General features: G+C 41.3%; 1 protein-coding gene across 6 annotated transcripts; it reads left to right on the top strand.

Annotated features, from left to right (window-relative positions):
• The first annotated feature begins 844 nt into the window (after positions 1–844).
• PATZ1 (POZ/BTB and AT hook containing zinc finger 1) lies at positions 845–26,060 on the top strand. Of its 6 annotated transcripts, none has more exons than XM_072880036.1 (6): positions 857–2,688; positions 5,104–5,167; positions 8,520–8,588; positions 10,960–11,131; positions 16,887–17,024; positions 18,929–26,060. In XM_072880036.1, the coding sequence occupies exons 1-6, from the start codon at positions 1,397–1,399 to the stop codon at positions 19,345–19,347; spliced, it is 2,154 nt and encodes a 717-aa protein (XP_072736137.1). In that variant the 5' UTR covers positions 857–1,396; the 3' UTR covers positions 19,348–26,060. The 6 variants fall into 6 exon arrangements, with proteins under 6 accessions (XP_072736141.1, XP_072736140.1, XP_072736139.1 ...); XM_072880035.1 differs by having other exon boundaries at positions 858–2,688; positions 8,517–8,588; XM_072880040.1 differs by lacking the exon at positions 8,520–8,588 and having other exon boundaries at positions 845–2,688; positions 16,952–17,024; positions 18,929–19,093.
• Positions 26,061–27,044: the final 984 nt, after the last annotated feature.

Below are 27,044 nucleotides of genomic sequence, written 5' to 3'. Positions count from 1 at the left end.
GGCAGCACTGGATCGGGGGGTGTGCTGGGCGCCGGGAAAGCCCGGGCAGCACGAGGCTCAGCGGGGCAGCAGAGTTTCCCCAACATGGAGGCAGGCACTCGGGGTGGTGCAGTTGCCCGTGCCTCCCGCAGCCCCCGGCCCGCGGGTACCGTTTCTCCCAAGTCCTCCCGAGAGGAGGGCATTTTCGCGCTGGAAGAATTCCCGCTGTACCCCTTCCCTCCCCCACAATGCCGGCGCCTCGGTCTTTTAGTCAGGCTGAGAGTTGATCCTAGAATGGGGGGTGGGGGTGAGAAATGCAATGAAAGACCGGGGGGAGGCCGGTCTGCTCTGCAGCCCCTGGCCCCTCTGGGATCGGCTCTCCTCAGGCGAGGCGAGGAGGTGGGGGCCGCTCTGCGCCTCTGCAGCTCCGGGAGGGTTTGCATTGGACGATTTGCGCCTGGGGAGGGGGGGAGGTTGCCTGCAGCCCCCCCCTCGCCGGCCCCTCCTCCTCTCTCCGGCGGGAGGGGGACCCGGGGGGCGAGCTGCAGCCCGGATATTTGGGGGAGGGGGCGAACGCAGCCCCGCCGCCCCCGTGCGCCGCGGGCGGGGGCCTCGCTGCCGGCTCGGCATTGGAGGATCGGTGCTGGGGAAGGGGAGACTGCAGCCCCCAGCCCCCGCGGGCGGGCGGGTGGGGGCCGGCCTGCTGGCTCTGGCTGCTCTTGCATTGGCGGATGCGGGGAGGGAGGGGGGCAGGAAGCGGGGGGGCAGGGGGGAGCCCGAGTGGCTGGAGGGGGGGTCTCTATGAATAGGGTGGGGGTCTTCTCGGCCAAAGAAGAGAGGAAAGTTTGCGGCGCCGGTGGTACGGGTGCGGCGAAGCTGGCGGGGCCCGGACCGGAGCCGGCGGCGGCGGCGCTTGGTCGGGGAGCAGCAGCCGGGGGGCCCCCGCTGGATTTTTGTAGGGGGGGTGGTATCGCCCCCTCCTTCTCCTCCCCCCAGGGGTGAAAGTGCAAGAGGAAGTGCAGCCGCTGCCATCTTTCCTCCGCTCCAAACACACAGGGACGGACGGAGCCGGCAGCCCGGAGCCGCAGCCGCCGGAGCCCCCTCCCTCCCGGCTCGCTGCAGCCGCGCCGCGCACGCCCCTTCCCGCGGCGGCCTCCGCGGCCGCAGCGCCTCGTGGCGGCCGGGCCCGGGCGGAGCTCGCGCGCCGGCGGCCGCGGCGGCCCCGCGCGGCGCGCGCCGCTCCGCCGCCCGAGCCTTTTGTCTCGCCCCCCCTGCAATCCCCTCGCGCTGTGCAGGGAGCGCAGCGCGCGCCGCCGCCGTCGGCCCGGACAGGGGCGGGGAGGAGGAGGCGGCGCGCGCCGCCGGGCGGCCTGAGAGCGCGCGCCCCCTGCGGGCGCCAGCGGGGCGGCGCAGCCCCATGGAGCGGGTGAGCGAGGCCGCCGCCTGCGGCCCCTCGTCGGGCTGCTACACGTACCAGGTGAGCCGGCACAGCGCCGACATGCTGCACAGCCTCAACCAGCAGCGCAAGAACGGCGGCCGCTTCTGCGACGTGCTCCTGCGCGTGGGCGACGAGAGCTTCCCGGCGCACCGGGCGGTGCTGGCCGCTTGCAGCGAGTACTTCGAGTCGGTGTTCAGCGCGCAGCTGGGCGACGGGGCAGGTGGCGGCGGCGGCGGCAGCGCGGAAGGGGGCGCAACGGAGGCGGCGGCGGCCGGCGGGGCCGCGGCGGCGGCCGGCGGGGCCCCCGGGGGCGGGCGGGAGCTGGAGATGCACACCATCAGCTCCAAGGTGTTCGGAGACATCCTGGACTTCGCCTACACGTCGCGCATCGTGGTGCGGCTGGAGAGCTTCCCGGAGCTCATGACGGCCGCCAAGTTCCTGCTGATGCGCTCTGTGATTGACATCTGCCAGGAGGTCATCAAGCAGTCCAATGTGCAGATCCTCGTGCCCCCCGCGCGCCCCGACATTATGCTCTTCCGTCCGGGGGCTGCTGACCTCGGCTTCCCTCTTGACATGACCAACGGTGCCACTTTGGCACCCAATGGCAATGGCATTGCTGGTATGCCTGAAGACGAGGCCACGCGGGCTGCGCTCACTGCTGCGCAGTCTTCCCTACCTGTTCTGCAGGGTGTGGACCGCCTGCCCATGGTGGCAGGACCTCTGTCCCCACCACTGCTGGCCTCGCCCTTCCAGAATGTTGCTGCTAGTGCCCCCACTTTAAGCACCAAGAGGGGCAGAGGGCGTCCCCGTAAAGCCAACCTCTTGGACTCCATGATGTTTGGTACCCCAGGGGGCCTGCGAGAGGCTGGTATCCTGCCTTGTGGCCTCTGTGGGAAAGTGTTTACGGATGCTAATCGTCTTCGTCAGCATGAGGCTCAACATGGGGTGACAAGCTTACAGCTGGGCTACATAGACATCCCACCCCCAAGGCTGGGTGAAAATGGTGTCCCTGGTCAGGATGACCCTGATGCACCCCGAAAAAGAAGCAGGACGAGGAAACAGGTGGCCTGTGAGATCTGTGGCAAGATTTTTCGGGACGTGTACCACCTGAATCGGCACAAGCTGTCACACTCTGGTGAGAAGCCTTACTCTTGTCCGGTGTGTGGCTTACGGTTCAAGCGGAAAGACAGGATGTCCTATCATGTTCGATCTCACGATGGCTCTGTGGGAAAGCCCTACATCTGCCAGAGCTGTGGAAAAGGCTTTTCCAGGTAAGAGAGTACTTAGAAGGACCATAGACACAAACTGAGACCTAGGAAGTTGTCTTTCCGATCCCTTGGGAAACCAGAACAATTTGTCCTTAGGATAGTTTGACGGTTCCATTTTTAAATGTCTTGAGAAATGAGACTGCCATCATTTCCGCTGGGACGCTATTCTACAGTCTCTCGAAAGGGTTTAAAAGTAATTAAGACGTAGAACTGGGAGTCAGCTGGCTTCTGGGTAACATTCCCAGCTCTGTCCCAGGCTTGGTGTATGCGTGTCCTTGGGCAAATCAGTTAGTCTCTCCCTCAAATGACTCTTCTGTGAAATGGGTATTGAAATAATTACCTACCTCACATAAGTGTCTTGAGACTACTGATTTGCAGGTAGTTTGAAGGTGCTGTTGAAGTGCAAAATATTAATACATCTCAAGATTATTATTTTTCTCGTATCCATTTTAAATTTTCTTTTTCTTAACTTCCCTTCATTTCTCTTAGTTCGTAATGTTTTTTATCACCCAAATGTGAAGGAAGAGGTGAGATTTCAAAGGCTGCAGCATCAAGTATCTTTTAATACATGATCTTTGTGTCCTTTGGGTTTACATCCTTCTGAAGGGGATCCTGTTTCTGCCCTGCAACATACGTAAGATCTGTGCATTTAATGTTGCTGATTTTTTGTTGTCGCTGTTTGTGGGAGTTAATTTAATAAGTAGTTTGATACACGTAGTCATGTTAGCGGTATCTTATAGTCTGAGTTAATGAATTTGAAACTTTTTTGGAAGTTTGATGCTCGCTTTGAGACTGGAAGTAGTGGGGGGAGGGGGATGCGTACACTCTGTGTTACTTTTGAAGCAGCAGTCGGTTTTCTACAGGAGTCGATTTACTCTAACAGGAGGGAAGGAATCGCGATACGAAAACGAATCAAAAGGCTACTAGGGCTAGAATTGTCCCAGCTATATAAATGTAGGAATTGTGCCGCTACTAGCTCTCTTTTTGATAGGGGGACTTTTTGTTACTAAAATAAATTAAGAACATGTAGATTCTTTCTTTTTTTCTTTTTTTTTTTTAATCAGCAGTAATTAGGGGTGCATCTTCATAAGGACTGCAAATTTAGTGATGGAAAGTCATAAAACAAAGATTTAATCTCTAGCTAGAAGTGAAAGTATTTTTCTTACTATGGTGCTACCTGGGATCATCTGCCAATTTTTATTATTTTTATTCACACTTAAAAGATTTCTGCTGTTGCTGTGTGAAAGGTTTTTGTCAACAAGGGAAAGTGAAAGATGCATGCTGAGTTCTCATTTTTCCCAGTAAGTTAATGTGAACAGGCAGGAATGCTGTTATGAAAGTAAACAACAAAAATGTCTACACATCTTTGTAAAATCAAAGTATGAATGAAAAGTAGAGACTCTTTCTTTAAGTTTCAATGTTCAGTCGTAGGAGCAGCCAAAGGAAGTTGGAAGTGTGATGTCTAATTTTAGTATCCTTTCCTTCATTCAGTAGCGCAGCACGTGAGGTTGCTAGGCTTGAGGTACCTAGAAGGACCCCCAACCAGTCTTTCCGGTTACACCGCTCCAGCCCACTTGCCAGAGCATCAGGTTTAACAGCCTGACTGCAAAGTTCAGTCTATTTTCTGTCTGCAGTGCATGAATTCCATCCTGCGCCCTCTCATTGGTGCAGCTGGAAAGTTGGGGGAGGAGAGGGTGGAGAACTTGTTTCCAAGCAGTTTTGGCCTCATACAATGAAAAGCTTTCTTCCCACTAGGAGAAACTCCCACCAGGAAAATCTGCAGCTATTCAGTCCTCTCTTCTTCAAAGTAGGCTTTACTGATTGTGAAGAATGGTCTAACTTTTTTTTCAGTAATAATTTGCTCTTCCATTGCACCTTCTAGTTGGGACCTTCAGAGCACTTTATTTGTTTTAATGCAGTCTCCCCACCAAGTTGTGAGTTAGGACAGTATTTTTTCATCTTGCTGGTGGAAAATGTGTCACAGCAACAGAGTTTAGAGTCAGTCTTTTTGCACAGAGGTGCTTAAAGTTGGCTTCTTACATCCGTGTTTGGGACATAAAACAAAAGAGTATGATTTTCAAATATTCAGCAACTGTAAATCAAAGTGCCCTGATTGTCAAGATCTAAATAGGATTTTGGAAAGGGACGTGCAGGCTTGAAAACTGTGGCTTGTATTTCGTGTTTTCTCTGATCATTCAGTCATAATTTCTTCCTGAGGAAATGCTGCCTTTTTAGCAAGTTGGAGAGGGTACTTATCAAGGTAGAGTCCCAGTTGTTGGTGATCTGGTTCTTGGAAAGTTAAATATCACTACATTTGTAGTAGATCCACCACTGGGATCTTATCTCTTTTTTTGGTTAAAATTTTAAGTTCATTTTTAGTATTTGTTTTAAGTGTGCTTATGTTTATTTTCTTTTAAGGCCAGACCACTTGAATGGACACATCAAACAGGTGCATACCTCAGAGAGACCTCACAAGTGTCAGGTAGGAGCTGGAGGGGTTTAGACTGATGTGTGGGTATCTTTGGCATTGCATTTATGTGTGCAGACAATTGTGAAGTATCAGTAAAAATACCATGTATGTGTGAATTGGGATAAATGTTTGTCAATAACAGTGTTCAACAGTGACAGCTGCTTTACATCCCTCCCGTCCCCCAGCCCCTTGTGTCATCTACAGCTTTGGTCCTTCTGTCTCCCTCCCCTTCTACCACATGTTCTTCCCTACTGCTCTATCCCAGTCTCACCCTGGATGTCTTACCCAGCCACCTTGTCCCTGGGCTTAGAGTCAATGTCACAGATGATTCCCCCTGCCCCCCCCCCCCTTTTTTTTTCAATTGCAGTTGTTGCCAGCAGGAGGCTCCAATGCTGACTTCTTTTTTTTTTTTTTTAGAATAATTTCAAATAAAATCGGTAAATTATCATAACTTGCCAAGATACTCTTTTTTTTTATCACATAGCCTTCAGAACATTGCACTGAGCAAAATTGGAAGCTTTTTTTTTAATCCCAGGGAGAATATAAATAACAGCATCACAGCATCCTTTGTAATACAATGTCATAATGTTGTATATAGGTTTTTTACAGTTAATAAATTATTCATTAGGGTTTGAAAGATCAAATCAAGAAAGATATTTTGTAATTCATTTGTAGAGAGATTTAAAAGGTGCCTGGAAGTATTGATTAAAACCAAAGCTGGGAATCCGCTTCCACTATCACCCACTGCCTTCACATAGTTGTTGGGCAAACTTCTAAAACATCTGTTGGGCTAACAGTCTGCATGCTTGGTCTCTGAAGAAAAACTTATTTAATTATTTATTTAAAGAAAGTTGGAGCAAGATAATTTTCATTTTCTTTGAAGACAGTGAAGGTTAGAGGATTTTTTCTTCTAAAATTTTTAACCACATTTTCTGAACCTCATCAGTGCTACATGACTGCTGCCTCCTGATCTGCGGGTTTTTTTCCCATCTCTTGACACACCTCTCCTATGTTTCCTCCAAATTGTGAGAGTTTTGAAACATTTTGCAGCTTTAATAATCCAGTGAACAGTTTTTCAGACATATAGAGCCATCTAAGGGTTTCTGTTGACCTCCATATGATCTGTGGAAGCCCAGCACCTTTGAAAATCAGGCCATAGAGCCTTCACATTGATTTAACTGCATATCCTATATAAAGCCTTAGATTGTTTTAAGCTTCTTAAGATTACTTAGGGGTTATAGATTTATATAAATTGGAAAATTCCACTCATAAAAAGACTTCACAATTTGGGGATAGCAAGGGGTCTGGGTGGATGAACTGAAGATGACTACTAATGAAGATGCCTACTAATTTTTTCCATAAGGATGTATTTGTGTGCAAGTACAAAAATTAATGTTTAGGTCCCAACATAAACAGAAACTCATCAGTCTTTCGCCAGTTGATATCAAGGTTACTGAATGAACACAGTTTATGAATAACATTGATAGACATGAATTGTCTTTTGCCAGCTGATACCTGATAATTTTTTTTATAGTTTTCGGATTGATTTAAGAATATTAAATATAAACTCTGTAAGTGTAAATCAGAGGATACACTAAGAGCTAGAAAGTAAAGAAATACAGAAGCTAAGATTGTACAGCCAACTCCGTCTCCTTGCACACATGTTATTTTGTGATAGCAATTTCTAAGAACAGTCTTTCTCATTGTGTGTTGTTTAAAGTGCCGTAATACTGTATGCACTGTTCATTTCAGTTAAAAGGTATAGGCTATAGGTTACAAGCATCAGGACAGAGTTAAGGTTGTCATTCAGGCTTGGTTTGTTCTTGATTTTTGACTGCTTAACCTTGCAAAGTTAATTTTTAATGAATCTTAAGGTGTAGAAAATTTGTTAAAGAGCTGTTGTGGGTCTTTGCAAAAAATACTTTATAAAATCCTGTCAGATTTAGAAAGCCTTCTTAAATATGCACATCTGATACACATGATACAAACCACGGAGGGGGTGCTATCACACTCAAAATTTGTTTAAAATCTGAAAGCTGATGTATAAATTGATAAAGTTCTCCTTGTGATTATCTCATAACCAGTAACAATTCTGTTCCATAACAGATCTGCGTATCTAAACACAGAATCTGGCCACTAAGAAGGGAAATTGCTTAATATTGGCGTGTTTTTTCCCCATTTTCCATTCTCATTTTCCATTGATTTTGTTTGGCAAATTAGCTCCCCATGAGAGTAGTCTGAACAGCATTGAGCATCATTTTTGAATCTGTTGAGTTCCTGTTGAAAATTTCTGTTACTGTCATGCTTTGTTTATGTTTACTGCAAAAGAGAAGTACTCTGTCAGTAAACAGAAAAGCTTTCCAGAATCCTTTGTCATAATGGCATTCTTGAAAGTGATGCTCTGTTACAACTTAAACAAAATCCACTGGCCATTTAGCTGAGCCCTCATGTATCTTTGCAAACCAGTGGATATGTAAGGTTTTGTTGATGTGGCATCACGGTACATTTTGGACTACCAAAACAAAAGCGTGAAGGTGTCAACCCAACTTCAGAATAAATAAAATGAAACTATGAGAAGCAGGACAATTGCAAACTGAACATCACTGCAACAGCTGTAGTTTTCAGTGCTCAGCATGTAATCCTGCACTCATCCCCCTAAAATAACGGTTGTGCTTCACAGATCTTTGACAAACTATCCTGAGTTCCAGCACCTGTAGCACCCATTGCCAGACAAAGACGTGATTCCAGCTTTTTCATTACTGTTAAAATAGACTCAGAATAGGGAAGGCCTCCATGGAGCCAAGGCAGCTGAGAAATTGCACCCAAGAAAGTTGCTTTGGTGTCCAGACATGACACCAAATGGCACTGTGGATCTTTTCCCCTGGATTGTTGCATTGGTGATGTTTTTGGATGGTTTGTTGGTTTTTTTTTCATCTGACAGTTGAGTTCTGGATGTAGGAGAAGGGGTAAGTCAGTTTTCTGGCTGTAATGGGATAGCTCAGTTTGCTGACTCATCATGGGAAGGGGTGGAGCTGGGTTGTTGGCTTTTGGGTGTGAATGGTATGAAAGTTAGGCTGCAGTTTGGGAGGAAATGGTGATCTGAAAATCTGTGGACGTGAAAGAACAAGGGGAGAAAACAGAAGTTTGCTCCTTAGAGACAAGAGACAGGTTGTTCTTCTGGCAATTTAAATAAAAAAGAGAAAAATGCAGGTTAAATTAAAGCACAACTTTTGACAAAGAAAAAGATCTAGTTATTAAAGTAAACCTAAAATTGGCATCCCAAGTCCAGTGCTTTTCCCATTGATTTCAATGCAGAATGAGTTTCTTCCTGTCCTAATTTCTCTTACTTCCTGCCTATTAGCAGGAAAATGGCAGCCACCATGGAATAAGCTCAGAGACATCCACATCCATAGAAAAGTTGAAACTTCAAGAGGTATTTCTTAAACAATGTTTTTTAAACTTTATATATATTCTTTTTGATCTATTTATATACCTGTGCAATGTTTGATAGGAAAGCACTGGAGAGTTTTCTTCTATGATTAACAATTAATGATAAATACTTAGCACTCATTTAGTACTTCACATCTTTTGTAAAATAAAACTTTTTTTTTCTCTATACCTTTGATAAATATTAACTATTTGAACATTAACTTTGGGGTTTTCTTTAAACCTAGTCCTGTCTCCCATTGTTATGATTCAGCTAAACTGATTCTTGCTTTCTCCACTGGACTTAATTTTTTTTTTTTTAAGCTTCTTCGCAGATATATTTACTATATAGCTTATTGAAAGGTGAACTTTGCACAACTCAGCAGCAAGAGTGAGAAATCAAACACAGAAATGATTACATTGCCTTTCCCTAAGCTTTCGACTTGATAAATTCAATATGGGACAGATATGGTTTTGCTTCTGGCATCCCTATATTTGTGTGGTTTGTCTCTGGTCTGCTTCATCAACTAATGCACTCCCAATGCTTTTGTATGGGCGCTTACTATGGCTCAATATTTTTAGGCTTATTTGATGATGGATCTCTTGGCTGTCATCTTTGATTGTCTAGTTACATATCTTTACTTGATATCCAACAGATTGATTAGTATCTGTGCTGGAATCCTGCCTTAAATGACTGTTTACCTCTAAGATCATTTTAGTAAGTGAAAGCTGCACCTGTTTTGCTCAGCGCTGTGTACTGAGATTTCAAATTTAGAGAAATCTTTCATGTTCAAGAATTTGCCTCTTAATCTTCATTACTTGTAATTTATGAATCTTTGTCTGGTGAGCTTAGTTAATCTGTGTGTATCACAGAAATCCAGATAATTTTACTGTTGTCTTTTTAAGTTCATTAAGTCCTGATCCTCTGAGGTGCTAAGTCTTGTGCTTGCCTCAGCTCTATGGGAATTTACCATACTTAAGCATCTCATAGGATTGAACGAGTGTGAAGCCTGTTGAAATTGATAGGTACTTTTCAGCTGCCTTCAATGTTTTTTGGATTAAGCTCTTGATTAACTAAATTATATAAAATTATATGAGTTATCCTCTTCTGTATTATTAGTTTCACTTATTTGAAGTTATAATTTTATAATTTTACTAGGATTGTTGATTCAACAAATCTTATCTCTGCTGAAACAGTTGTTTAATTACACACTGATACTTGAAAAGACAGAATATATCCAGTTCCCAAGTTACTTAATAGTCTCATATTATCTCATAGGGGGTTCTGGTTATACCTCTTAAAACTGTGTTATTTTATATAAAGGTGGTATGAACAAAACACTGTACACTCTTGAATGTCACTGTTGCCTGCTTGGTCTGGTCATTCTAGTGTATGTTTGCTTTTGTTTTTCCTCTTGCACTTGTGAGCAATGGTTTCAGCCTATATCTTTAATAACTTGAACAGTGTATTGCTGGTGATTTATTTTCCTTCACATGTTAGAGATAGAGCAAGCCTTTCAGAACTGGCAGGCTGTTGTAGTAGGCTATATACGTGCGTGCCTGCCAATTGCTATGATTATAAAAATGGGAGGGAGCCTTCACTAATCATATGGATTATGTCTGGGAAGTGGGCAAGTAGAATCAATATTATCTTATGCCAAATCAAGCTTGTTTCACAGTAGTAAGTGGAATATGATACCTTGATCAGGGGTAAGTTATAAACAGATTACAGTGTCATGCAGTTATTTTGATACCTGCTCAGTTCTGAGGCTTCCTTCACTTCTACAATTTGTCTGCATTGCTACTGTGGATACCAGGATGGCTCTTTACTGTCTTTCGTCATATTCTCATCCCAGCCAGTTCTCTGGTGCTTTGTTTGTATGTCTTCATACTCCAGAGGGATTCTGTGTCCTCAAGTTAGATTGATCAGATCAAAGAGTAAAATTTAGGAAGATGACAGAGAGGACATTTTGAGTGGTCTAAAACTATTGTAATGGCTCAGTGAAATGGCAGAATTTACTGTAAATGGAATTAAGTGATTTGTGCTATTTCTTTTGTTAAATATTACTTAAAGTTTTAGTATCTTCATCCTCAGAGAGGAGCCAAGGCCTTACAACTCTATCTTGATTTAAGTTTTACTGTCTGTAGTTTGTTAGAGCTGTTTTCTTGCTTTCTTAATTCTTTCAAGTAGTAACATCACATCTTGTGCAGTATGTTGATCTGCATTTTTTATTTGTGGGAAAATGGCTTGTGCATCATGTCATTTGTGTGTTTGCACAGGGTCTAAGGTACTTACTCTAAAGAATACTAAATATATTCAACAATATCAGTGCTTTTAGCAGAGTTGATTAGTCACATGGTTCTCGTTATACCTGCAGACTTGTAATGCTTCCTTTGCCACTCGTGACCGACTGCGCTCACACCTAGCATGTCATGAAGATAAAGTTCCATGCCAGGTGTGTGGGAAGTACTTGCGAGCCGCATATATGGCAGATCATTTGAAGAAACATAGTGAAGGACCAAGCAATTTCTGCACTATCTGTAACCGAGGTAATGAAGAAACTTTTTTTATTTCAGTGGGACGGGACAACACCTGAGGGAAGCTGTAAGGCTACGTGACTCTGTCTGCAACAGGAGGAGGTTATACCATATATGTGTACATATTCTTTGTTTTTCTTACTGAATGCTTAACCTTGAAACTGATGGAGCTGTAGGTCTGGCCTTTTTACATGGCTGATAGTTCCTGAAGAAACTCAGTTTAAATCTGAAGCAAATTGCTTCTACACAGTTTTAAGAATTTTATCTGCTAAATAGCTAGATCCCTATAAAATAACCATGATATGTTGCCTTGCCTCTATTCACCATACACCTTTTTTTCTATACCTGGTTAGACGTGAATTCTTGCATTCAGTTTGGAAGAATCATCTTTGAAATACACACCAAGTTGAAAATTATACACTGTACTTAAAAAAAAAAAATCTACATTATATTATCAGTCTTGCTTAACCTCCTGGTGCAGCGGTACAGTCAAGCTGCTTCTCCCTCTTAACCCAATAAATTGTTTTGTATTAACATACATTTCTAAAACAAATTCTGTAAAGAGCACTAGAAATGTGCTTTACCTTTATTTGTACGAATACAGATTTTCATAGAATCATAGAATATCTTGAGTTGGAAGGGACCTGTAAAGATCATCAAGTCCAACTCCCTGCACCTCACAGGATCACCTAAAACTAAACCATATGACTAAGAGCTTTTGAAGCTTTTCCGTCTGTTTGTGGTACTCTTCAATTGGAGAGGGTTGTAAATTTAGGCTTTGTGGGATGTAAGCAAGCTGGAAAAGTAATTTCACTTATTGGTGTCTTTTTTTTTTTTTTGAATTATTAATACACAACTTCAAAATACATTGTTGGCTCACTCAGGTGTACCTACCTAGTAAGTGTAGGAAGAGGTTGCTGCTGTGTTTTGGGATCTTGTTTTTTCTGATGAGTCATTTTTTTTATGATGTGTGTTCCCTTTTCTAATTTAAGAGAAGTTAAATCTTTTGAGAGAATAAAGCTGTTCTGTATTTAATGTGAGGACTGTACAGGGAGCTTTTGGATGACTAGGAGCTGATGAGTAATGAGAGACATTAAATTGCAAGGGACGTATTTGCAGTAGTTGAACCGTCTGTTAGGTCCTGAAAGTGATGTTAACAGTTTGAGGGGAAAAGGCCATCTGGGTTGAAAATCTTCAGATTCTGAAGCTCCAGGTAGATGGTACAAAATGAAGCTTGGCCTCCCCTTTTCAGCTGAAGGCCTATCTTCTGAAAAACTGCTTAAGCTTATCCCAATTATTTTTGTGGTAACAGCGTGGAAGACACTATCCAAGATGCAGGTGCTATCCTGCCCTCCTTCAGTTGAACGTGGTGCCAAACAGAAACTCATATGGGTTGGGAGGAATTGTCTTGTTTCCAAGATTTGTAAGCTTGAGTTTCAACTTAACTACCACTGGATGTCACTGCAGCTCTTTCGAAATTCAGCCAGCATGACAAAGACAGATCTGGCATTCAAACAATGAAATTACTAAATGGTTTATTCACATTTTATGGGTTTAAATGTATGGTGGAAATTTAAATAAAATATACACTCTGTAGAAGGATAGGGAACTTGTTGTACAGCAAACTTTAAGCAACTACTTTCTTTTTACAGTTTGTGTATTTCATGTGTTGCCAGAATTTAGTCTGCTGTGAATTTCAGTTTACATCAGCACTTAAAGAACATAATTAATCTGATGAATTATTGTTAAATATCTACCCAGTGTTAAAATTCATAGGAAAGGGAACTTACAGACTGGATTTGTCAAACAACTGTTATGAATTCATTGTTACATGCTGTGAATTTTTATTATAGATTTATGATCGATGACAGCAGAATTTTTAATCCAAAGTGTTCTCGAATCGAATTATAATGTTCATTGTTTAAATAGATATATCTTAAATTGTAGAGCCTGGCAAGATGAAGTATAATGGAAAATTTCTGGATTAGAAACATCTATTCCGTAGGCATTGGTGCAGTCAGAAGCTACGCACCATCCCTCCAACTGCATTTGTGCTGTGGCTATGGTGGTTGTGCAATGGGATTTTGTTTTATTCTTCCCTCAGCTAACATGCTGGTGTATTTTTGAATTGGAACTTAGCTAGTGCTGGACATAGTAATTGTCAAACAAGAATGCTCAAGCTGCTTGTAGAGAGAATTTTGGATGTTGGCCCACCAAAAAAAAAAAAAGTGGATGAAAAGGTGACTCTTACACGGCTGAACATATCCTAGTGTTAAAGACAGAGCTTGGAATCCCTCAATTTATCCCATCAGACTGAAGGCTTTTCTATGGAACTTAATCGAATGTCTCACGTTCTTTTAAAGGTTTAACGGATTTATGAGATGGGGAGCTCAGTACCTGACTGAAAGCGGTAGCCACTGATTTGCCATGTCATGCGTGTACCCATTTGCTGATTTTATTTATTTATTTATTTTACAAAATGGCAGTAACATGTCCAAAAATTACCATCTGTGGTTTGATGTTTTTTCCGGGTTATTTTCTTACTTAGGGCCTTTATGCTTAGAATAATTATGGAAGCAATTACATCTTGTTAAATCAGGGAAGCTGTGCAATGTTTTTTTTCTGGGATTTTCTTTTTTTTTTTTTTAAGAATTCATCTAAAATGTGCTTATCAAAACTAATCCTCACGTTTTAAGACAAATTCTCTTTATTCAGTCTAAATAAAAAAGACCTACTCCTGCTTTGTTGTTACATAATCTTCTATTACTATCCTTAGGAACTTTATTTGCTTGTATGGGCTTTTTCAAAGAATTTAAGAGATTAATGACTTTGGCAAGTCTAGAACTGGTACTTAGTAACAACATGTGCAACTCAGAAGATTCATTTTCTGTTTCAGACACATATGCATTGTTTGTTTCACAGAAATCAAATCAGGAGAAGGGTGAATATTCCAATCACAAGTTAGATAGAAATTTTTTTTTTACAATAAGATGAATTCTTGTATATTTCATGGTGCATATAGAGTTGATTAAAGCAAGACACATTCTCCGTATGTTCCAACTAAATCCGCATTAGAAGTTTTGAAAAAGGAGCATCCTGCAATTATTTCTATAGTCTGTCTCCTTATAGATGTTATCTAAGAGATCAAGGGATAGATCCCATTTATATAAAGCAGATAATTTCCTCTCTATGCATGTTTTAAATGTTGGTTCCTCTGATATGAAGAAATAATTTGTTCTGCAAAGCTGAAAGATGTGTATGGGTAAAGCAATAAATACATTTCTTCTTTGAAAAATACTGCCACTTTATCCTCTGCATTAGCCTGACTTGTTTTTAAAGAGATTTTTAAAAGTAAAGGATTATTGTCTATGAATCCCCCATGTTCCTAGGACAGGCATTCATAATTAAGGTCTGGTGGGGAAAAAAAAAAAAGGCCAGTACTAAGTGCTTCAGAAAAAAATTAGGGTAAAAACAAACGAACAAAAAAATCTCACTTTAAACAGTTTCCTGTGAAGCAGTTGGCATTCTTGCTGCTTTGATGGAAGTTGATGACTCACATGTTCATCTGCCAAGTGCATAAAGGGGAGCTAACACACTTTGCAGGCAGTTTTCATTATATAAAACAATGTACTCTACAAATAGAATTGCAGAGTTCAGGAAAAATATTGTCTAGCAGAGATTACAACTTCAGATTTCCCTGTGTCAATTGTAGTATAGAAAAACACTGAATACCTCTATGTAGTCCTTTTTTAACGGTTGACATTGAGATTTTAATGCGTTGCTACATAAAGAGGCTCATCTCAACATGCATATGGTTATTAGACACATGTATGAAATAAGGGAAGTACCTTGTAGTTGGAAGTATCACCGTTACAACTGTACGTTGTGTCCTTTTCTCTACCAGTCAAACACTGGTTCTTTCCATGTCTACAGTGAATTTTTGGTATTTGGAAAAATATATTGTCTTGTGGCCCAGTGAGATATTCAGTACACCATTTTGTGTCTGAGGGTAGGTCTTGCACTATTTTGGAGGGTAGTATCCTTACATTAACTCCCTGGATGACTTGGCCTAGGTGATTCTGCTCCATTGTATTTTGAGAGTCATGTGTTCTTGGTTTCTTCACTTGTGGTGTATCTACTTTTCTGTACTGTTATCTTCAACTCAGGGGTCTACAGTAACTCTCTCTTGTTCATTCTTAGCAACCTGCCCTTTTTCCCCTTCAGCAGGTCGCTGTGCAGTTCTGTCTTGCTCTGCAGGTCCTGTATATATAATTCTTAATAACCCCTGAATATTCTTTGATCCTGGCTTTGAAGAAAAGTCTGGGTAGAGGGATATTCTGTTGGGTAGGCACAGGGAATTCTAGTGTAAAGCCACATTCATTATTGAATTCAGCACCTGAAACTAACAGCTGCTGTCAGAAAATCCACCCCAGAGAGGTGTGCCAGTATTGGTTTTGCATCCTTCCTAATATATTATATATCATCGAGTGTAAATGCAGTTATATCACTATAAAAATGGCTTTACAGTAGTATATTTATTCATATTTAAAGTGAAGCATTGGTATGAAAGTTCTCTTGCAAGGGCTTGTGCTGTAAATGCTGTATTGGTTTAAAAAAATCTAGGTCTTGGGTTTTCTCTGTCCAGAAAGGGAACCTGGAGCTCTGTGTCTGTGACAGTGAAACTTGTGTTGTGTTCTCAGTTGTTAAAGGGAAATGTTTCTAACATGAAAGTGCCATAATATTCTGTTCAAAATTTAATAGAAAACTAAGATGGTTGTTGATAGGCTTACCTGTGTAGGAAGTCTTTAAAACTCTGTCCTCCTTGTGCCTTGTGTATGGTCCAAATGTACTAGTACTAATTGCAATTCTTATTAAAATCTGAATTTAAAAACATTCCAAAATACATGTGAGATAATTTATTGCATTAAAGGAAAAGGCCATATTTGTGAGACTTCAAAAACAATTTAAAAAAGCACATGCACAAATGTAAAAAACTGTTCTGTTCAGAAATCAGTTGTTTGAAATATATGTTTTTAATTTCAGTGGTTTGGGCTTACAGATCAGAGCTAATAGAAATATTGAAATTTCTTTTTTTTGTTAACTGCAGACAAAGACGAGTTTAGTATGTTTTTTAGAACTCAGGATGAGCTGAATGGAGGAAATATTATTCAAGAATTACTATAGAACAAAATTGTATACCTTAAAAACTCAGTAGTTTTAGCTTTCTGCCTTCTAGGAGTCACTATAAATGCTAGAAACCCTAAGGGGAAAGCACACTAAATACCAAAGAGGGGTGTTACTAAATGGCATTCCTTCAAATCTTAGCAGCATAAAATAACCTAATTTGAACTATCTTCGAAAGTATTATCAGATGATGAAGGCATTTTTAATTAAAATAAATAAAACGGCACAAAAATGGTGGAGAGACATGGGTGCCTTTTTGTATCATGTCTCTTCTGCCTTTTTTTCCAGAAAGTTTCGTGTCATCTGCTAGGTTTGGTTTCATAGGATTTGTTTTTCAAGGAGGCTCTTCTTTCATCATGACTTCCAAAAAGCAAATGAAGTCTAATGAAAGGTATGCCTTGCATTCATTGCCTGATTATGTCTAGGAGTCCTACTTCAGCATGTTGTAGGTAACCAAAAATCAAGGTAGTATAATAGCAACTTCGTAGTAGGGAGTAGGAGCAAGAGAAAGATTAAAAGAACAGGGAAGGCAGATGTGTGTCTTTGCTGGTGGCAGGATCTCATCTCCTTTTATCTTGTTTAGGTTTCTCCTCTGCCTCCTACTTAAAGGTCCATGTTAAAACCCACCACGGTGTTCCCCTTCCCCAGGTCTCCAGGCACCAGGAGTCCATCCCGAATGGGGGAGCAGCGTTCCACTGCGTCAGGACCTATGGCATCAAAGGCAAGAGACTCGCTGCTCTGCACCTTGCTGCTCTGTGCAGAACTTTGTGTTGTGGGATATTGGGCTGGGCATGAGAAAGGGGAGGGAGCAAGGACAGGGAAAATACTGGAAAGAAGCTTAGGGAGATGCAGAGAAATTACATGGCATCCCATAGTATGTAATATCTGTCCTTGGATAGCCGATTTAACAAGTCTGGGGGAAGGAGATGGACCTGTAAGGGTACGTGAATTTTTGGCAGCTTCTTTGATTTTAGAGTTTGAAAAAGCCAGTTAGTTAATCTTGAGCATCTTCCTAGGAGCAGTCAGTACTTGAATTTTGCCTGAGGGGTGCAGATCCTTGACGGTTCCTTAGTCCCACTGTACTTGAATCTCGCGTCAGTCAAACCATGGTTCTGATTTCCGGTGAAGGAAGGGGAAGCCACAGAATGCAGTTCATAAAAATTCTTGAGTGGTGAAAGCAATATTCATCCTCAGGTTGATGAGGAGCCCATGCAATTGTCTGTAGTTAAACTTACACTTTTTAATGCTGTTGTTGGGGAGGAGAGGTAGAGGGTGATAATAGTACTGTTGCTTTTTTTGTTTTTTTTAACCTCCATTTAACTTCCTGAAAAAAAAAAAAAAAGAAAAAAGATACTATTGTAAGAATAGCTGAAGAGTGTTTAACTTCTGAATATGTAAAGCGGTGTGTTAATCTATGTAGAATAGCTTGCTTTTTGCTTCTTGGTTTGAGCTGTCAGTATTCCTGGGTGAAGCTGAAACAACAGAAAATTCTTCAAAACCATGGTTGTCCCAAAAAGCTATGTTTTTTCTTGCCCGGGAGAACACAGCCAGCTGGGTTAAACAAAGTCTGTGCCAGTGGAAAGCTACAGTTGTGTAATTTTTTTCTGTTGAAGTCCTGATAGAGTTACTACAGAAGCCCTTTGGTTCTGAGTGGTGTGCTGACTTAACAAGAGATTTACTCCAGCTCAGTGGTGTATTGATTTCATGCATATCCTGTTTGGTTTGTAATGCCGAGTCCAGAGCAAATCTGTCTTTTGGGTTGTGCCAAGTGGTTCTTTGGTCTTTAGAGTTAATAGTAGATACAGCTTATTAGTATTCAGAGACTTGTTTAGGGAGTACGTCTGGGTTTCCCACGCTCGTTCATATGCACTGAGCAAAAAGTGTGGACAAACCTTCTTGGCATACTGCCAGAGGAGAATGGGGAACACTCCAAACGTACCAATGGCTTTGCCAGGATATGCGTCCAAATGACTTAAAATAGTGTCCCTAACATCTCTCCTGTTTCACACTACGGTATTTAAAGATGGAACAATTTTTAGATTATGAAGTTCACTTCTAACAGTGTTGCACTTAATTTGTAAAAAAGAGTTCCTCAAGACTAAATGGAATTGCACTTCTTAAATTGCAGTAGCTCACTGCTGTTTTCCTGAGTATTTCCAGATTTCTTCCCATCTTGCTGCAGCCTGTTGTACTTTATTAGGTTTCTAGGCTCTCCCCCAAAGTATCAACAATATTTCAGAAGTGTGGGAGTGACTTGTACAGTTAAAAAGTCATCATTAGGTCCATCCTTTTGTAGTGCCTTAGGTATAAACATTGTGAGATATCTCTGGGATTCAAAAAAGTATTATATAAACCAGAGACCCATTATGGATGCATTCAATATCATGACAAATCCATAATAAAAACCTGGATGTTGCTCTGATAGCAGCCTGGTGGTTTGTAAAGAAGGAGCTATGGTCAAGGGCTTTAGAATATGAAGGATTGCAATGTTAAGTGTGTATCATTCTGTCATGACAGGCATTAATGAAATCAGATGGTAAGCAATATAATCTGTTTGGATGCATGTTAAATAATTTTTTGGGGAGATAAGATTCTGAAAATTTCTCTCTTTTCTTTTTCCCGTAGAAGGCCAGAAATGTTCACATTCGGACCCGATTGAGAGTTCTGATTCATACGGAGACCTCTCTGACACCAGTGACCTCAAGACTCCTGAGAAACAGAGCACCAATGGGTCCTTCTCGTGTGACATGGCAGTCAGCAAAAACAAAATGGAGACGGAAGGAGAGAAGAAGTACCCTTGCCCTGAATGTGGCAGCTTTTTCAGATCAAAGTCTTATCTGAACAAACACATACAGAAAGTTCACGTCAGGGCCCTTGGTGGCCCATTGGGGGACCTTGGTCCTGCTCTAGGATCCCCCTTTTCACCCCAACAGAACATGTCTCTCCTGGAGTCATTTGGGTTTCAGATCGTCCAGTCAGCATTCGCATCATCCCTAGTGGATCCAGAGGTCGACCAGCAACCAATGGGGCCAGAAGGGAAATGAGATCAGTTTGATCTTAACGAAGCAAAGCAGCAGTCTGGCTATAATGATAAGATGCTGTGAATGAAAGAGGAAATAATGAAATTTGGTTCTATAGCTGAGAATTTTTTATTCATTTTAGCTTCCCTTTTTGTCTCATGCCCTACCCCACCTTTAAACCTTCACTGAGGAGAGGGAGAAAATGCTTCTTAGCTGATAATTACAGAAGATGGTGACCTTGAATAGCAGACATGACCTAAAACACCAAATGGAGCTTTAGAGGCTGCTGCTGGTGTTTCATCATGATCTTCTAGAATTAACAAAAGTTGCCAGCACTGATCTGAGAATTAGACAGTCCTAGTGACTGAGGCACCTGGGGAGCTACAGCTACAGGGAGCTATGCTTTTGTTCTCTCTCTATTCCCCACCTTCCCTAACCTACCCCAGAAAAACAGTGAGTTTTAAAAACAGACCCATTATTGACTATAACATTAAGTAAAATGCCCCGTGGTACCTAGCAGGTTACAATGCAGTTGTCCTTTGAAAAACAGAAAAATTTAAAGAAGGTGAGAGAATTTGAACCCCTTCTGCCATTTGTGAGGCTGTGAGTGCTGCAGCAGGACTGAACTGCTGAGAAAAATCACCATTCAGAACATGTTTTTGTTACTTTTAACCATTAAACTTGCTGTCAGGTTTTTAATTCTCTATTATTATTTTAGGACCTGTTGTAGTGAATTGCTACTGAAAAGCCAGTCTAAGGCGATACACAGAGCACTCTTAAAGCAGCAGTCACATTAGGGTTAGTATTAATTTTTTTTTTAGATGTACGATAATTAATAAGTTGGCTAGTTGATTGTTTTAAGTCTATGAAAGAAATAGTTTTATGAAAAAAAAAAAAAAGAAAAAAAAAAAAGGAAGGCAAAATACCATTGCAGTCTGGTTGACTGGTGCTCATTTTTCATGTGGGGACCTAGGGTATAAACATGATCAGCTATCGGGTTAACACTATGTACCACTGACTTGTTTAGTGTGAATAAACCCAGGGGTTCACAGAGTGATTTTGGTTTAATTGGATTGGACTCTATTAAAGAAGTTAGTATGTTACTTTGCATCCCCTTGTTTTGTCTGGTTTTTGAGCAATTTAGCCACCTGTCCAAAAGGTGTGCAAATGAGAACCAGTAAATAAGACATTAATCCCTCTCTACACTGTACTGTATTCTCAGTGACCTGGGCTTTTTGGCTACAGTCGTGCTCTCCTGATCTGCCTCTAGTCAGGTTTGCAAAAGCCAGTCTTACTCCTTTCTTTTCCAAAGAAGGTTTTTACTATAGGAGATGGGAATTGCAAACATATCTTTGAAAAAGAATTGATTACAAAATGCAAAGAAGCTGGGCTCTAGACTGTTGGAGGTTCCATTTAATCTGAAAATACCACTTGTGCAGAAATAATGTCCTTTCTTGGCCCTCCCTCTCCTCCCATGTAACTTGTCAAGGTCTTTATGTACCAAATCCAGGTATAAATGTTGTTTAATTAACACAGGGTTAGGAGTTAGGAATACTCTGAGTTATAATTATGGTTCTGCTGTTGATGCTCAAGGTCACATAGGACAGCTCACTGAATTTATTCCTTAATTTCCCATCTGTGAAAAGTTTTCTCACAACTGTTGTGAGGGTTAATGAGCAAAGGTTTAAGCAGTGATTTGGTAAACTAAGTTGCTATGTGTACTGAATGTTTCTAGAAAGGCCATTCTGAAGAGCCCAAGTCCCACACCAAACTTGTATTCTATGAAACAATAACTGTCTCCATCATTAATACAGTGCTGGAGTAGGATAGACCACCTCAGACCAGGACCAACATCTGCAGGAGATATGTCTGTATTAAATGTGAACATAGCCACAAACTGCTGTTGCGCCACAACTTGCATTGCCCAGGTGCTCCTAATCCAAACGCTGCAGCTAATGCATAACTGAAATAAGACACATTCCTGTTTTGTTTTTATGTTAGAAGTATAGAGCCTTTTGTAAGTATATGGATTTTGGAATGACGTTCTAAATTCTACAGACTCAGAAACCCCAGCTTCTCTCTTGCAAGAAGCTACTTTTTTGTACTTGCTCTCGAGTATTATAAACCAAGGATGAATAATCAATGGCTTTCTCTTTATAGCACCAGCACTTTCTAAATTGAGAGCATGTTGCAGTGGACTTGATGTTTTGCAATTAATCTATGTTGGGAGACTGAAGGACATGTTCTTCTCCATTCATCTTCCCCCAGAATACCTGGAATAGGCATGAGTCTCATTTAAAAGGAAAAAAAAAAAAAAAAACCAAACCAAAAAAAAACCAAACCAACCCACCTTCAAACTAAAGCTTCATGGAATTGCTGTTGCTGTACTGGTAAGCTTAGTTGACAAGTAGAAACAGGACATTTCAGAAAGGTAACAAAACATTTTAAAATACCTTACAAATCTAGGCCATGATGAGACAATTTCGTAAGCTGCCAAGCAAGTCAAGATAGAGCAGGCTTTCCAATCAGCATAACAATTCATTGGGATTAGCAAATGCAACTGCAGTCACTCTGATTTACTAATAGCTCGTATTTAAGCCACCAGGAAAATTTCTGTTGAATTGAGGCTGTATTCTGAAAGATATAGGAAGTTTGTGTCCCTGATGTTCCTGTGTGCACTCAAAGAGAGTGCACTAGTCATAAAATTCAACTCCAAAAGCCAAGTACAGAGTATAGGATATTTTCATCCTACGTTTAGCTCCACTGACTTTAGTGTTACTAGTGGGTTGAATTTTGGCCACGTGTATCAGAATTTAATTTTGAACACTACAGAATTTGACCTGATGAAACAAATGAAAAGCCTTGAACTGAAAAGGAAGCCTTCTAAAACACTAACTGTGCATTTTGCTTGTCGGAGAAAATGCTTACTAAGTTGTCATGAATACATTGAATGAAAGCTACTTACTTCTCAGTCTAGTGGACAGGGAAACAATTAGGCAGGAAGTTAACAATCCTGAAATGGCAGTTCTAGATCATCCTAGTGTAAATGGGAGAGATTTGCACCGACACAGGAGACTGGTGCAGACTAGTGCCAGCAGTAGGTTGGGCAGATCTTTAGCAGTGGTGTGTTTTCAGTGCTTTTTGCTTCTTTGGGGGGATATTCCATTCTGGATAGTAATTTAATCTACGTGCAAATTCTTTATATTCTGTAGTTTGGGAAATGTCTGCTTCTCATAGAACAGAAGACAGATCCAAACAGGAAACAGCCTCATAAGTTCAGAGTTGAAAGGGAAATACTTACATGCCTTGAGCTGCAGCCTCACTTAACTTGTTTCTATTACATTTTTAATTGGCATATCAGTGTATAGATGATAGTTCTCACTTTGGGCCAGCCCTCCTTTCCTTGTCATCTTCTTTTGTGGGACTGCAATCCAATGTTTGAATCAGTGCACTTCTCTGCCAAGAAGGGAACTTCAGTTCATACAAATTTTGATAATCAGCGTTGTAGTATTTCTTTGTATTATAGGGAGTCCTTAAACCCCTCAGTTGAGGCTCAGACCCTTATGTATTAGGTATGATGAAAACATCTTCAACCATTTATAATCTAAACATTAAAGATAGACAAGAAAGGAATAGATGCTTATAGGTGAATGAGTGAAATAAAGATGAAGGACTAAAAACTGCTTGCATGCATGCCTAAGTGTTGTGTTGAATGTAGGGGCACAGACTTATCATCAGGCTTCTTTTGTAGCCTGAAGTAATTTATCTTTATGTACTGTTAATCCACAACAAATGCAAGGTAAAGCAGTTTCATGTGAATTTATTCCATACTGAGTTAAATTAAGTGACATTACCTTGCATTTGTCATGTGCTAGATGTGTGCAAACAGACTTACTAGTGTGGCTCACCTGATGCATGGTAATGTGGTGTGTGTGAGCTCTCAATCTTACGTGATTTGCCCATGATGACGTGGGAAATTGATAGCAGAACCAGAAATTGAACACAGATTTTCCTTCTCTCAATCCAGTGCCTTAACTATAGTAGGGCAAAGTATTATATGTTGGGGGGGGATGATTGTTTTGTTTGTTTTTTAAAGCCTAGAACTATGAGATGGTGTGGAGTTGGTCTTCCTACCAATCTTCTGAATAATTGCAAATGCCCAGTCACAATTTTAGACCTGTTTGAGTGCCAGTGACTTAGGGAATATTTGTTATTTCCCACGTATTCCTTGAAATTATTGTTCCTCCCTCAACTGCTGTCAGCAGTAAGGAATGACTTGAATAGAAGAGCTGTGTAACTGAATGTCTATCTAACTCAACTAATTGAATTGATAGTATGAAAGCTAACCTAGATTTTGTAGGCTCTGTTGTAACTTTAGTGTCTTGTTTTTTCACTAAATCTTTGTTCCTAGAAATCAATATCTGAACTTATGTCTTGAGTCTGGAGTGGGGTACCACTTTCAGCTTTAATTTTTTTTAAGGTGCTTGCTTGAGGAAGTAGATGCCAAAGTAAACTTCAAAGGAACTCCAGACTTCAGTGTTGGAAGAATGAATGGAAAGCAAGAGCTCTCTTTGGGTTTCATGAGAGATAAATGGACAAAGTGAAAAACAGCTACCAAAATTTTAAGTAATGAAACAGGGAAGGCTTTTCTTTATCACCCACAAAAATAATCAGATATTTTCAATTGTTCAGTGTGGCAGAAACTCTGAGAGCAAGTGCCAGACAAAACCATGGAATGTGTTGGCTTTTTCAGCATTATGAATATACCTTAACAGCATTATGAATATTTTAATGTAAATTAAGCCAGCTTTGTACCGTTCACCTTTTGCCTGGGCACAGTACCTGAGTTTTAATTGAATAGAACATAAGCTCACAGTGAATCTCTGAGCTTATGCTCTCAGTTCCACCCCGAGAGACAAATGAGCAAAGAGGAGAAAAAAAAAAAATAGGAAAACTTAAAAGGGAAAACAGATTCTGGAAGATTCCCATGTCTCCTGAGAGAGTCCCATTTTTTATCCTGAACATCCTTTTCAAAACAAGATCCCTCAGCTGTTGTGAATGAGCCTTTGGGAACAGATTTGGCTTTCAGCCCAATCTGCTGCTCGGTGTCCCTGTACGAAGGCTGTGTGTTCTGGAGCACTGAGCCTGGGACCCGGAGGGAGGCAGTGCTCCTGGGCTGCAGCCTGAGGCCACATTTACTGTTGCAGGCAGCAGCAGCAGCATTGGCATAATGTCTTCCTGCCTGCTCCCTCGACACCTTCACCCTCACACGTTCCTATGCCAGTGTGGTACCTACTCAGGTGTGTACAGCTCTGCAAATAACTGTGTTAGCTATAAAACAAACCAGAGAACTATTTGGCTAAAAAGAAAAAAAAAAAACTTAAAAATAGTTTTGTGACATAACTGCAAAGCGGTGCAGAACAGGAGCAGGAACCCTGGCTGTAAGGGGTTGTGGTGCTGGCTGGAATGGTTAAAGCATGTTAGTGAAAAACCACAGTTGTTTGCTCTGTGGTAGCGGATAATGACTGGCTGTTTGTAAAGAATTAACACCTTGTGTCATCTCTAGCCTCTTCCTGTGTTTTGTTCCCATCTATAAAATGAGATGATAACCCTTGGGTAAGAATGTTTCAAGATTTGATTGACTTGCCAAATTGGTACTGCACAGTTGCGCTGCTGAACTCTGCTAGAAACGTTTGGCCTCACTGACTTCAGGCTTAATGCAAAGCTAAACATTTGGCCGCATTTTTCTTGAAAGGTGAATTATTTAAATTAATTTAAAGACTACCTGGCACTATTGATCTGCTCTCAGGGTTTATGTGAATGAAGCTTTTCCTGGGTGGCCTCTCTACTTGTACTGCAGTTTTGGAGACATGGAAGTGCTCTGAGCTGACATGTGCTGAAGGAAGGAGGTAACTGGTGTCTCACTGATGTTCCAGTGACTCCCTCCCAGCTCCTGGGTTCCATGTTTGACCATGGGGTCACTTCATACAGCCACTGGCAGCCATAAATGCTCTTGAGCTTCCTGCAGTCACTTAGTGAGCTTGGGTAAGTGCTTTTATAATAAATCAGTCTCATGCTTACTAATAGCTTTTTGGCTGCTGTGTCTACAAACTGGTGCCTTCTCCAGGCAATTTTTACATGCCCTCTGCAAAGTTGTCAGACTGACTGCTGGCTCTTAAATGATCAGCTAAGCCTTGCTCTTGGGCTCAGAATTTCTCTTCAGTACTGTTGTAATCTGAAAGTTTGCTGCAATTAGTGCAAATACAGTGTAAGAGAGAAAATAAAAGGCTGTTCTCAGATGTCCTGTAGTGAACAACTGAAACATGAGTGTGGGATGAGCCAGGAAAACTGGCATTTTTCCCTGGCTGCACGCCATATGGAAGAGACAGTGCCTTGGAAGGGAAGGAGCAGAAAAGTTTGCCATTGGCTCTGATGAATCCCAATCCTGCTTCTACTGAAGTTGTTGGGAATCTTCCCATTGTCTTCAGTGTGAGCAAGAAAGGATCTTAGGTGAGGACGGATGACTCTTTCCCTACTTGAATGAAGTCTCTTGCCTCTTTATGGGCCTGCTTCTATTGAAACCGAGCCTGTTTTAGCCTTTTTGGGTTCTTAGGGACCTGTTTGTATAAAGCAACTTACCTACCTATCTTTTTTTTTTTCTATTGTGTGTATTTTTTGTATGTTCTGTTGGAAGGTGAAGCCTCTGTAGAAGGGGATACAAAACCTGATTTTTAAATAGTAATAAACCAAAAGAGAATTAAACTCTGCAGGCTGCATGCATTCATTTCCTGGAGACGGAGAGTAGAGACCATGAGTGCACAGAGACAGCCTGTATTTCTTGTACCTCAAAATCTTCCTCTTTTCAGAGACAGTTCCTGCCTTTGCCTACCTCCACAGCTCTATATGAAAACCCATAGTGTCATTAGCAGGCTGCAACATTGTGTATCAGGATGGCCTTATTTTGACTAGAAAATCCTTCCTCTGGTGCTGTGTGATGAGATTTCCTACATTCTTTTAGCATAAGTGGATGGAGTAACAAGTATCTACATGAAATTTGGTATTGTCTTCATTGAATACCTGGAAGGCAGTGAAAATAAAAATGAGACAGGATATATAAATATATTTTTGTAATACTTCTGGCCTGCCTACCTCAAGTGCTAGGTCATTAGTCAAATGCACTGTGTTCTAACTCAACACCATTATATTCTAAAGAAATAAGTATGAGGTGAAACTTTACTAAGCCTTTGTTCCTTCCTGGTCTTTTTGCCTCCTTTTGGTGATACCAGTTTTGAGCCCTAACTTTCTAAAAGAATGGCAAACTCAAGACCAGAAAAACAACAGAGGTTTGCCCTATTCTGTAAACATACTTAAGGAACAGACTCTTTGCTTTTGTAAATAGATGTAAAAAAGTCCATATGCATATATGAGAGTCATTTAAAAGGCTATCTCTGCATGCCTATGGCATGCGTGCAACCCAAAGAGAAAATAAAGAGATTTGCCTTTCTACACAGGAAATAAAGGGCAACTTCCCAAAATAAACAACTCCCTCTCACAGCCTTCAGGCAAACACCTGTGGAGAGAGGTCTTTCACAGTACCTATGTGCCAATGGTTTTATCTGCTTGCAGGTCAACTAAGAAAATAAAATCCAGAGGTGAGAGCTCTGCATTGTAAATGTCCGTGAATCCTGCGCTTTTGTGAGGAAACACTAGTAGCTCTACTG

The sequence above is a fragment of the Ciconia boyciana genome, chromosome 15 (genome assembly GCF_034638445.1).
Source record: "Ciconia boyciana chromosome 15, ASM3463844v1, whole genome shotgun sequence".
NCBI classification, from domain to species: Eukaryota; Metazoa; Chordata; class Aves; order Ciconiiformes; family Ciconiidae; genus Ciconia; species Ciconia boyciana.
This window is presented reverse-complemented; position numbering and strand designations above follow the sequence as displayed.

Bases quoted from the DNA above. Each gene is read 5' to 3' on its own strand.
- PATZ1 (XM_072880035.1), top strand. From the start codon at position 1,397: ATGGAGCGGGTGAGCGAGGCCGCCGCCTGCGGCCCCTCGTCGGGCTGC. The intron at 2,689-5,103 runs GTAAGAGAGTAC...TTTTCTTTTAAG, and splicing joins TGTGGAAAAGGCTTTTCCAG to GCCAGACCACTTGAATGGAC. The intron at 8,589-10,959 runs GTATTTCTTAAA...TTATACCTGCAG, and splicing joins AAAAGTTGAAACTTCAAGAG to ACTTGTAATGCTTCCTTTGC.